Here is a 12,216-nt window from a genome sequence, read left to right on the forward strand (position 1 = left end):
TTTGCTGTTAATTTTACCTTTGCTTGAAAAGGTTTTGGCTGTGTATGTTCATCCATTTTCTATATTTATTATGTTAATAAAATTTTCAATATAGTGTTTCCATTTACGACCTGTTTGGTCATTTAATATGCTCTAAGGATTGATATACATACACAAAAATTTCTATCTCTTCTGAGATATTCATGATTAGCCCTTTTGGTATTATGTGTAATATTTGCATTGCTCGTTCTGTTTGGTTCTACTTTGTTGTTTTCTGTTTTCATGTGACTGAAAAAAGTGAATGGATTTCTATAGCTATTTCTGATGTGTTCTCAGAATCTAATACATAGAAACTCATAGATTAAGTCATTAAACCGAAATTTTAACCTTATAAAATCGCTGGTGTCGCATTAAATAAAGCTGTCAAAAGAACAAAAGCTAGTAAACAGAACAAAGATGCCATAGCCAACAAAAAATCTCGTCTACAACTGTATTAACGATAGAGATATGGCAGTACAGTTGCCACAATCATATAATCATGCTACCTATAAGGCATAACAATAAAATAATCAGACAGTGACAGCAACAATCGATGTTTCATGGACATCAAAAAACTAGATTATATTGTATAATCACTCAAAATTATCAATAGTGGTGCATAAGAATAGAAACCAAGGGCAACAAAGTAATGTATTATTGCAGAGAGCTGAAAAATGGCACTGGAGCTGAAATGGGCCTATCGAAAAACCAACAAATAAAGCAGTATACAAAGGGTTTAAGCCATTATCTGCATGTGGGAATTGATTTATATGAAAGGGGCGAGTTGAAATTTGTGCCATATGGGGTTCGAACCTGTGTCTCCTGTTTATTAGCCAGGTGTGCTGACCACTAAACCATCTGGACACAATGGTCACCACAACAGTATGGACTACCCTAGATGCCTTCCATCAGACCCAGGGTCTGAACTTGTATCACACATTACTGATGTAGTGTCTCTTTTTATTAGTCTCATTACATGTGGCATCTCTCCAATTACTACAATAATTCGAGCTTGGTGTGCATCTGCACTAAGGGGATCATTGTCTGTCGTCACCTCATATATATATATATATATATATATATATATATATATATATATATATATATATATGTGTGTGTGTGTGTGTGTGTGTGTGTGTGTGTGTGTGTGTGTGTGTGTGTGTGTGTGTGAGTGTTCTTTTGAACATGTTTGCAAGAGGCATGCTAGAGTAGTCTGTGCAGTTATGGTGACCACTGTGTCCAAATGGAACAGTGGTTAGCGCATCTGCCTTCTGCCTAGTAAGTGGGAGACCTATGTTTGAATCCTGGTCTGACATAAACTTTCAACATACCCCATTGATATAAATCAGTGCACACTGGTAGCTAATGTTTTTAATTCCTTTATGTGTGATTTATGGTATCTACAGGATCAAAATAGTGTCTGTTGTTTTAGACATGTCTGAAAGAACACACACCACATATACACAAACAATAAAGCACTACATACTTTAAACATAGCAGCGATTTGGGTTTTTGTACTTGCAATGGCTCTGCAACACATACATCGTGCCATGAGCCATCAAGAACACAAACCATACTATTATGTTCCAAATAAATTTGGAGCAGTCCAAGAATCAAATCAGGCATCCATACTGTCAATCATTATACCATAGAGACTTTTCTCTTTCAACATATTCCCCCAATGGCCTAGTCCTACCTTTGTCTCATAGGTCAGCTTTTCTTAATTTCTCTACACTATTTCCATTTGGAAGCAATATCCATCTAATACATTTTATACTGGAATCTTTAGCCTGTCCTCAGTGATTTTTTTGCCACAAATATATCACATAGAAAAAGATAATTGCCAAATGGCTTACATGAAATGTAACTCTGTGAATAATTTTGAGTGTTATTAATAAACACAGATGTTCGACAATCATATTTTTTGATTGTGATACATGCACAACTCTGATGCTTAATAACAGAATACCACACCCATTACAGAAAGCACAACAGTTGTTAGCTGCTGGCATTACTGGTCCTGAGGGGCACCAGCTATCAAGGCCAGAACCAATTGAAGCAGAAGCCGTGGGAAGAGCATGTATCATTGCAAACCAGGTATTGTTATCACTTTTGATGTCACGTACATAAATAATATAAGCTCACAATTTTAGTCCAATATGAGATTTCGCATAGCACTAGAACACAGTGATTGCTAGCTATTACTGAGTTTCAATTGTATAAAGTGAAACAAGTAATTTTATGCAAATCTAAAACTGGCAACACCATACATGTTTGTCACTGTCTGCTTTTCTGTGTTAGTATTTATAGGTATTTAACTGTTGTTCAGGACCTGCAAAGAATAATGAAAACATATTTTATTGTTCTTCTAGAAGGTCCTAGAAAGAATAACAGTACTGCTGCTGTTTGTATCATTTTTCTGTCTACAAAGTCAGTTATGTTGTTGAGACACTGTAGAAGTAAATAGTCAAACCATGAGGACTCATGACTACTATGAATAGCAGCAGTTTGTCCAGTCTCTCAGAAGCAAACAAATGTAATTAACTCAGACTTTCCATTATACATATGGTTTTTGTGAGGATGCATTTTCACCTTATGTACGTATTTTTTGTGAAATAAATTAGTCAACATGAAAACATTGTGCTAGAAAAATTTGGTTCCATCAGGATGCTGAAGTGTTTAGCCCCTCCATCCCCCCCCCCCCTCACTCTCATACCACGAAATAATTTTCAAAAACTGAAATGTTACAAATGTCTCATCTACTGTCTGGAGATCATAGGGAAGAGTTAGTAGGTTATTTGTACTAATACTGGCGAAAATGATTTTAACCTGAGTTCTTTTCTTATGTCCATTTTAATTTCTTCAATTTTTGTCACAGCAGCCTTGAAGCATGTTATTCTGCTACATGGTTCACAACTCCAACCACATTCAACTCACAACAACTAACTTGACAAGAAGCATGAATATATTGCATATCAAAGTAACTCTTTAACTTAACAAAAGACTTACATATTAACAGTGTTTTCTGCATTACCTTTTCAGAATTCATAATTACCTGTTCCAACATAAGTAACTTCAAATGTAATGACAATTTTGAAATATATAGAACATACAAAAAGGTAATTATGTTTCTGAAAGGTAATAAATCTTACATTAAATTCATGTTTTATCACATTTGTTTTTCACAAATACATAAGATAACTTTAGCTTTGTCATCTCACCAAATCTACACTATATGCAAAATTACTATTTGTACATTGTAGGATTGTATTGTGAATTTATTGTATACCTCAGGTGCCCAGTATGTGACAAAGAATGTTCACTGATGAGTTTCATTATAATGGCCCCCAAACCCAAGAAGTTTTTTAAGCAAAGCCTCAAAATATATAGATAGATAGATAGACAGACAGAAAGTCTAGTGATGTTGGATGAGTTCAGTCAAAACATCCCTCATCAAAAGAAAAATTAAGAAAGAACAGCAACAGTGACAAGGCAAGAGGGTGAGAATATGAATGAGTGTACTCAAAAAATATATATGAGTAGCATCCAATGGCATCTGTCCACCAATGTAAATTCACAACACATAATGGCGAAATGGATGATTGTGATAGTAGCCTTACAGCATTGTAAAGAACCTTATCACTGAGAAATTTTTTCTGAGACACTATTTCGGATACCAAGGAAGATGTAAAAATGAATATATGATTCTATACAGATTTAGAAAGGATGTAAACATAATACTATTCATAACTATACAAATGATAAAATTTCAGAAAATCGTTTTGTTACTATACTGAAGGTGACTCAAAATACTTCAAACTGTAAAACACACATGAATTATTGATAATGCTAGGTAGTAACAAAATATTTAAAAAATTCATAAATTTGTAATACTAACTTTAAAATACTTGAGAGGTAGTATGGACAGAAAAAGACACACCAGGCACATAACATATTAATTTTGTATGTTCCTTTGAGGAGTTCCATATACATTTTTCACATATTTAGGTCAAAATAATAATAATCATGTTGTTTATACATATCTTACAACATATACATGTATTTTTCAATCTTCAATCAATTCAGAACACTCAGCTTCTTTTTTCCAGTGAATAAACTTCTCCTTTTATTCAAATTTTTTATGAATCATCTCTACCCTTCCGCTTATATGGTTTCAGAGAAGTTATGTTTCTCAGCCAAAGAAGTTCCTTAGATTTGAGATTAATCAATTGATTTGCACAAGGATGGGATATTCAACTATTTTTCAGTTTAACAGTTAAGAGTTTTTTTGCCGAGTTTTTAACAAATATATAATCTCCATCCACCAGGTAGGATGTACACGGTTCGATAGCGTCCGCATTGTTACTTTCTGCCAGGAAGAGCTCTCAACAAGGGAAGTGTCCAGGCGTCTCACAGTGAACCAAAGCGATGTTGTTCGGACATGGAGGAGATACAGAGAGACAGGAACTGTCGATGACATGCCTCGCTCAGGTCGCCCAAGGGCTACTACTGCAGTGGATGACCGCTACCTACATGTTATGCCTCCGAGGAAACCCGATAGCAACGCCACCATGTTGAATAATGCTTTTCGTGCTGCCCCACTACGTCATGTTACGACTCAAACTTTGCGCAATAGGCTGCATGATGCACAACTTCACTCCCGACGTCCATGGCGAGGTCCACCTTTGCAACGACGACGCCATGCAGTTATATACAGATGGACCCAACAACATGCCTAATGGACCGCTCAGGATTGACATCGCGTTCTCTTCACCGACGAGAGTCGCATATGCTTCAACCAAACAATCGTCGGAGACGTGTTTGGAGGCAACCCGGTCAGGCTGAACGCCTTAGACACACTGTCCAGCGAGTGCGGCAAGGTGGAGGTTCCCTGCTGTTTTGGTGTGGCATTATGTGGGACCGACGTACGCCGCTGGTGGTCAGGGAAGGCGTCGTAACGGCTGTACGATACGTGAACGCCATGCTCCGACCAATAGTGCAACCCGAGCATATTGGCGAGGTATTCGTCTTCATGGACGACAACTCGCGCCCCCATCGTGCACATCTTGTGAATGACTTCCTTCAGGATGACGCCATCGCTCGACTAGAGTGGCCAGCATGTTCAGAGATGAACACTATCGAGCGTGCCTTGGATAGATTGAAAAGGGCTATTTAGGGACAACGTGACCCACCAACCACTCTGAGGGATCGACGCCGAATCGCCGTCGAGAAATGGGCCAATCTGGACCAACAGTGCCTTGATGAACTTGAAAGTCACGAGCTCTATCTTCTTATCTCGTGTTTTCTACTGAAAATCTGGTGCTTGTACTCTTGTTAACTTTACTATTACAGAGATCACCTAAACTCTGTTTTTTTATTGGTCCTGTGCGCAACAAATAACTTACTTGGTCTTTCTGCTGCCACTGCTTGATCTGCTGCATTCCATTATTTAACAAGACCATAAAAAACCTATTATTCATGGTGAGTGCAATGCATGTTCTGTCTGGCGGCTGCTGCTGTTGCTGCGGCTGCTGCTGCTTACTACAACTACACATAATTCAAGATAAAGGGTTTGATCAAATCTAAACTCGATAAATGATAACCCAAACAAGTAATTCCTTTTTTAAAAAACTATATTCTGAAAGCGATTCTTTCTCATTCAATTAGCAAAATTTGAACAATCGCTTCGTATGTAAATCTGCCTCCAGTGGCATTAAAGCAATATTACAAATTAACCAAACTCTTGACACAGACTGAAATACTTCTCAATTAAATACATAGTGAAACAATTCCCTGACAATTACAAAAGAAATCAATGACAAAAATCAATACTTAATCTATACGCCTAACAATGGCTTCCCTTAAGAATTCAACTCCTATCATTACCAAAATTACCGTCTGCTGCTACGCACATACACGAAGCCTTTTCTTTAAATTAATAAGCGCGCTGCAAATTATAAAAAATATCAACTCACTACCAAATCCCGTGTCGCTGCTGGCGGACACGGCAGTACGGCAGCTCTGCGACGACTCCTCGCCCAACACATGTGCGCACCACAGCAGGCGGGCTCCTACACTGGCTCCCAAACTGCCGCTAGTTAATCCCTGCGCTGCGAGGCGCTACAATAATATCTTAGATTCCAGAGCTTGTGTATGCGCGCTGTAGCCAACTCTCAAACTTATGGATGGTAATGCGACGACGAATACAGGCATGCATCAATGCAAGAGAACATGCTACTGGGTATTACAGGTACCGGTGTGTACAGCAATTCTGGACCACCGCCTCTGAAGGTCTCGCTGTATGGTGGTACAACATGCAATTTGTGGTTTTCATGAGCAATAAAAAGGGCGGAAAAAGGTGTTTATGTTGATCTCTATTCCAATTTTCTGTACAGGTTCCGGAACTCTCGGAACCGAGGTGATACAAAAAGTTTTTTGACGTGTGTATTTCTACTTCTCGTTATTGTAGTTGTTTTTGTTTACCTTAAAGCGCAAATTATTATCCCGTAAGGTATGGTGGTTTGTTGTAAATTTACACTAGTCACATCCTAACTTCTCATTCTGTCGTATGGTCAAACTTAATTTTTTATACGTGTGACACACTTTCCCCTGTAGGTGAACTGCCCGCTGTACGTGGTGCACATAATGAGCAAGCCTGCAGCAGACGCACTGGCGCACGCACGCAGTATCGCCTCTGCTACCGGGGGGAGCCCAGTGTTTGGAGAGACGCTGGCGGCTGCCCTGGGCTCTGACGGCAAGCAGTGCCTCCACAGGTGCTGGTACCACGCAGCGGCGCACATCGTCAGCCCCCCGCTATCTCCTGACGTCACTGCCAAGAGCTACCTCATTCGTCTGCTGGCAGAGTAAGTACGGCCGAGGACGCGCGGCTTTCTCTTGTAAAAAAGGCTCACTGTCGGTGATGGTTCGGTTTGTGTGCACATTCAAGAGTAGCTGCATGCAGCAGATTGTCAAACTAAGTGATATATACGCTAGTGGCCATTAAAATTGCTACACCAAGAAGAATGCAGATGATAAATGGGTATCCATTGGACAAATATATTATACTAGAACTGACATGTGATTAGATTTTCACGCAATTTGGGTGCATAGGTCATGAGAAATCAGTACCCAGAGCAACCACCTCTAGTCGCAATAACGGCCTTGATAAGCCTGGGCACTGAGTCAAACAGAGCTTGGATGGCGTGTACAGGTACAGCTAACCATGCAGCTTCAACACGATACCACAGTTCATCAAGAGTAGTGACTGGCGTATTGTGACGAGCCACTTGCTCGGCCACCATTGACCAGACGTTTTCAATTGGTGAGAGATCTGGAGAATGTGCCGGCCAGGGCAGCAGTCGGACATTTTCTGTATCCAGAAAATCCCGTACAGGACCTGCAACATGCGGCCGTGTATTATCCTGCTGAAATGTAGGGTTTCGCAGGGATCGAATGAAGGGTAGAGCCACGGGTCGTAACACATGTGAAATGTAACGTCCACTGTTCAAAGTGCCGTCAGTCCCAACAAGAGGTGAGCGAGACGTGTAACCAATGGCACCCCATACCATCACGCCGGGTGATACGCCAGTATGGCGATGATGAATATACGCTTCCAATGGGCATTCACCGAGATGTCGCCAAACACGGATGCGACCATCATGATGCTGTAAACAGAACCTGGATTCATCCGAAAAAATGACGTTTTGCCACTCGTGCACCCAGGTTCGTCGTTGAGTACACCATTGTAGGCGCTCCTGTCTGTGATGCAGCGTCAAGGGTAACCGCAGCCGTAGTCTCCGAGCTGATAGTTCATGCTACTGCAAACGTTGTCGAACTGTTGGTGCAGATGGTTGTTGTCTTGCAAACGTCCTCATCTGTTGACTCAGGGATCGAGACGTGGCTGCACGATCCGTTACAGCCATGCAGATAAGATGCATGTCATCTCGACTGCTAGTGATACGAGGCCGTTGGGATCCAGCACGGCGTTCCGTATTACCGTCCTGAACCCACGGATTCCGTATTCTGCTAACAGTCATTGGATCTCGACCAACGCGAGCAGCAATGTCGCGATACGATAAACTGCAATCGCGATAGGCTATAATCCGACCTTTATCAAAGTCGTGATGGTACGCATTTCTCCTCCTTACACCAGGCATCACAACAACGTTTCACCAGGCATTGCCAGTCAACTGCTGTTTGTGTATGAGAAATCGGTTGGAAACTTTCCTTATGTCAGCACGTTGTAGGTGTCGCCACCGGCACCAACCTTGTGTGAATGCTCTGAAAAGCTAATCATTTGCATATCACAGCATCTTCTTCCTGTCGGTTAAGTTTCGCGTCTGTAGCACGTCATCTTCGTGGTGTAGCAATTTTAATGGCCCGTAGTGTTTGTCCTAGCGCGGTTCCAGACTGTAGCACCTAGAACCGCTCGGCTACTCCGCAAAAACCTTTCAGTTTCACTTTTTGAGAACTAGGATTTGTGTAGCATTTTTATGAATTTGTTCAGCGAAATTCCACAGTCTCAAAAAAATGGTTCAAATGGCTCTGAGCACTATGGGACTTAACATCTGTGGTCATCAGTCCCCTTGAACTTAGAACTACTTAAACCTAACTAACCTAAGGACATCACACACATTCATGTCCGAGGCAGGATTCGAACCTGCGACCGTAGCGGTCACGCGGTTCCAGACTGAAGCGCCTAGAACCGCACGGCCACACCGGCCGGCTTCCACAGTCTCAAATCATCATTATTATATAACCTGTCAAGACATGTTCCAGCTGAGCTATTTCATCCACAGTGCCCTTTCCTTTAGCTTTCGTGATAATATTCCTGACGTCAAAACAGTGCGCTTTCCTTTAGCTTTCGCGATGATATTCCTGACGTCAAAACTGTCAGTATACCTTACCTCTGTGTCTTTGCCCTTCTCCTTCTCTTTCAATGATATCTTTTTGCTAACGGCGTTTTCTTACACTGTTTGCAACTCGTCTCACTATCCTTCTTTTTATGTGCTTTAGGAGGGTTCCAGTTTCCTTTATTCTCTTGTGAACTTCATCATTCTTAACTGTACCTATTTAATTATTCGTAGAACTCCACTGACAGTTTTCAAACCTTTTAAGATTTTTCTTCTAGTATTCCTCAGGGTCAAGTTTGGGCTCCGTATGTGACAACATTCCACAAATTAAGCAATTTGCAAGTATCTCTTAGTTAAATTCTATTGCTCTTGTCTCTAATTCATGTATTCCTCTGAAAAATTACTTGCTGTATTTTATCCTACTTGTTCGTCTAGTACTGCTTCCATCAGCATTAAGCCTAAGTGAAAGAGTTCACTTGTTTAATTATTTCACCCTGTAGTGTTATATTTATTGAGCTATATATGTTTGTCGTTTTCATTAAGTCTGTCTTGGGAATACTGAGACACTCTGAAGATGTTTCTCTTACTGCTTGCATGATTTTCAGAAAATCTTCACCTTCTGGGAGGGCTGCTTCATCATTTGCATATGTAGTAGCATTCTCTTGCCCTTGTAATCTAACTCTGTGTACATTATTCAAGGCTACGTCAGCAAAGTCGGTCACAACAGATATGAAACAGAGCTAGAGGTATGTAGCAACCTTGCCTCACACCTCTCTTTACAGGCAATTCATCTGTTTTTTTCCTTTGGCCTATCCCCATTGCTCTCAAAATAGTCATGACAGACTATCTTTCTGCTGTCTGTGTTTGCGGCAGCTGACAAAATACACATTGCAAAGCCTAAGCTGTTGAGTTTACTTGTTAAGTAGTCTATGTGTACCTTCTAATTTTAATTTTTATAGTTATTTAGGCCTAACAACATTGCATAACTTGTTTCTGTGATATCCTGTTCACTGCAAGTAATTTTTATTTCATCGTATTGCCGCGTGGAGTGGCCGCTTTGGTTTAAGGCGCCATGTCACGGATTGTGCGGCCGGAGGTTCGAGTCCTCCCTCGGGCATGAGTGTGTGTGTTGTTCTTAGCATAAGTTAGTTTAAGTAGTGTATAAGTCTAGGGACCAATGAACTCAGCAATTTGGCCCCTTAGGAATTCACACACATTTGAACATATATTCATCCTGTTCCATTTAATTAACTTCAGATTCAATCATTCTGATTTTAATTTCGTTTAATTTTAGTGCATTTTAAGGGAATGAAGATTCAAGTTTTTCTAAAGTATTTGTGACACTTTCTGGAATCCTTCAGCAAATAAAAGTGAATGAACATAAATAGCATGTGGTAAATCGTTTATGTAGAAAAGTAGCAGATAGGGACCCATTATAGAACCTGGTGGGACTTCTTGGGGAATTTTTTTTCAGTTTTATGGAGTATTTGCTTGAATTTGAAGTTACAGTTACTCTTTGTTTCCTATCTGTTACATGACAGTTGAATAATTGTAAACCAGTGTCCTTGATTTCATAACTCTATAATTTGTAGCGAAGTAAGGAGGGGTTCACCGAACTGAATGCTTTTGTCAGATCACTGAATATTCCTGTGGCCTTCTAACCCTTATCTAACGTGGGGCATATTTTTGAGTAAATCACTGACGACATTTACTAAGCTTTAAAAATTGGTGTTTAAAAATTATGTCATCCACTGATTTGTAGTCAGAAATTTTTTAAATTTATTTTGCTAAAATCATTGCAAACCCTTTGGAGAATATCGGGAGAAGAGAGACAGTGCGGTAATTGGCCATATATTCTGTCGATTCCTTTCTGAATACTGATCACATCTCTCGTATTTCAGTACATCTGAAAAATATCCCTGCTCAAAAGATTTTTTTATAATAACCTGTCAGTAATGTGGACTATCTTTCTCGTGAACTCTGAATTAACCATAGTTTGTCCTTTTGATCTGAGATGTTGTAAAAGTCGATCTGCATATACTTTAAAATAAATGTGTTCTCTCAACTGTGATATGCTGTGCGTTTTGTATGTGCTCCTTGCCGTTTTTCTAAGGAAGATTCACGGGCTATGGGCCCGGAATCGCCAGTCCAAAGCGACAAGAAGTGTAGACTAAATAACAAAGCAGACTGGAAGATGGTTCGAAACGCTGAGAAATTGTGAGTACTGAAAGTATTTGCCTTTCGAGGGTTCGTATGTGATATTACGAAATCATTGTGAAAGTGATAACGTGATTGCATTCCGGGAAAATGAACAGGAAAGTGTCCGTGGTTCTCGATATAGTTGCAGTACACAAATAAATGATAGGACATGGCGGTCGAGCGAAAATCGAACTGTTGATTAAAGATAATTACCGCCGCCTGTCACAAAGAATTAAGAGGATTCCCATAAATAAAGAGCGCTGTAATAGATTGTGGCATGGTAAATATACACACAGCGGACAGACAAAGCAATGGCAGAAATGATTTATTCCTTTTTCAAATGTTCTTTTACAAAAGGAAAACCAAGGAGAATTGACCTACCACTGAAAAGGTGACTGAAATAAGTGTTAATGTCAGTAGTGTTGAGAAACATCTAAAACCGATCGAATCCCTATGAGATTCTATACTGAGTTTTCGGTTGAGTTAGCCCTCTCTTCATTGTAATCTATCGTAGACTCCTCGAACAAGAAAGCCCGCCCAGTAGGAGCAAGAAAGCACAGGTCATACCTGTTTGCAGGAAGGGTTGTCGAAGTGACCCACAAAATTACCGTCCGATAACCTTGACATCGATTTGTTGTAGACTCTTAGAGCATATTCTGAGCCCAAACATAATGCGATATCTCCATGCGTCCACTCAATCTGGTGGAACTGCGCGATTAAATGACTTGTGGACTCACGTCATAACCGAGTCCGGACCGTTGTCAAGTCCAGGGTCGGATTTACACGGTGTTAAGGTTTTGCAATGATTTCTCTAGAAGTGACGAAGGTTTTTTTTCGGTGACAACACGAAGAAGGCATTGGAAGCCTGTGCTGGGACTGCGAAACATGACTGGAAGACGTACAAATGTGAAAACTGCAAGTGACAGTCTCAATGCAGCTGCAAGTGAGTCATTATTATAATAAAACTGGGATTAGCTCAACATTACTTTTTGTAATAAAACAGTATTCCTGTAGGTATGCAATCTTGGATTTTTCTTATGCAATAACCCTATCCAAAATTAGGAACTACACAACCCGAAAGTACGCGCTATTTTAGTACACTCATCAAAATGACCAACATCCTCTGACATAAATTATAAAATTAATC

The 12,216-nt window shown here is 40.1% G+C and overlaps 1 protein-coding gene across 2 annotated transcripts in view; it reads left to right on the forward strand.

Annotated features, from left to right (window-relative positions):
* LOC126425161 (dihydropyrimidinase-like) overlaps nt 1-12,216 on the forward strand; it is an 87,618-nt gene that overhangs the window by 40,293 nt on the left and 35,109 nt on the right. For both annotated transcript variants that reach the window (XM_050088111.1, XM_050088112.1), the window contains exons 7-8: nt 2,002-2,115; nt 6,634-6,881. In XM_050088111.1, the coding sequence (XP_049944068.1) occupies nt 2,002-2,115; nt 6,634-6,881 (362 nt within the window). The remainder of the gene's footprint in view (nt 1-2,001; nt 2,116-6,633; nt 6,882-12,216) is intronic.

This window comes from Schistocerca serialis, chromosome 10 (genome assembly GCF_023864345.2).
Source record: "Schistocerca serialis cubense isolate TAMUIC-IGC-003099 chromosome 10, iqSchSeri2.2, whole genome shotgun sequence".
Taxonomy (NCBI): Eukaryota; Metazoa; Arthropoda; class Insecta; order Orthoptera; family Acrididae; genus Schistocerca; species Schistocerca serialis.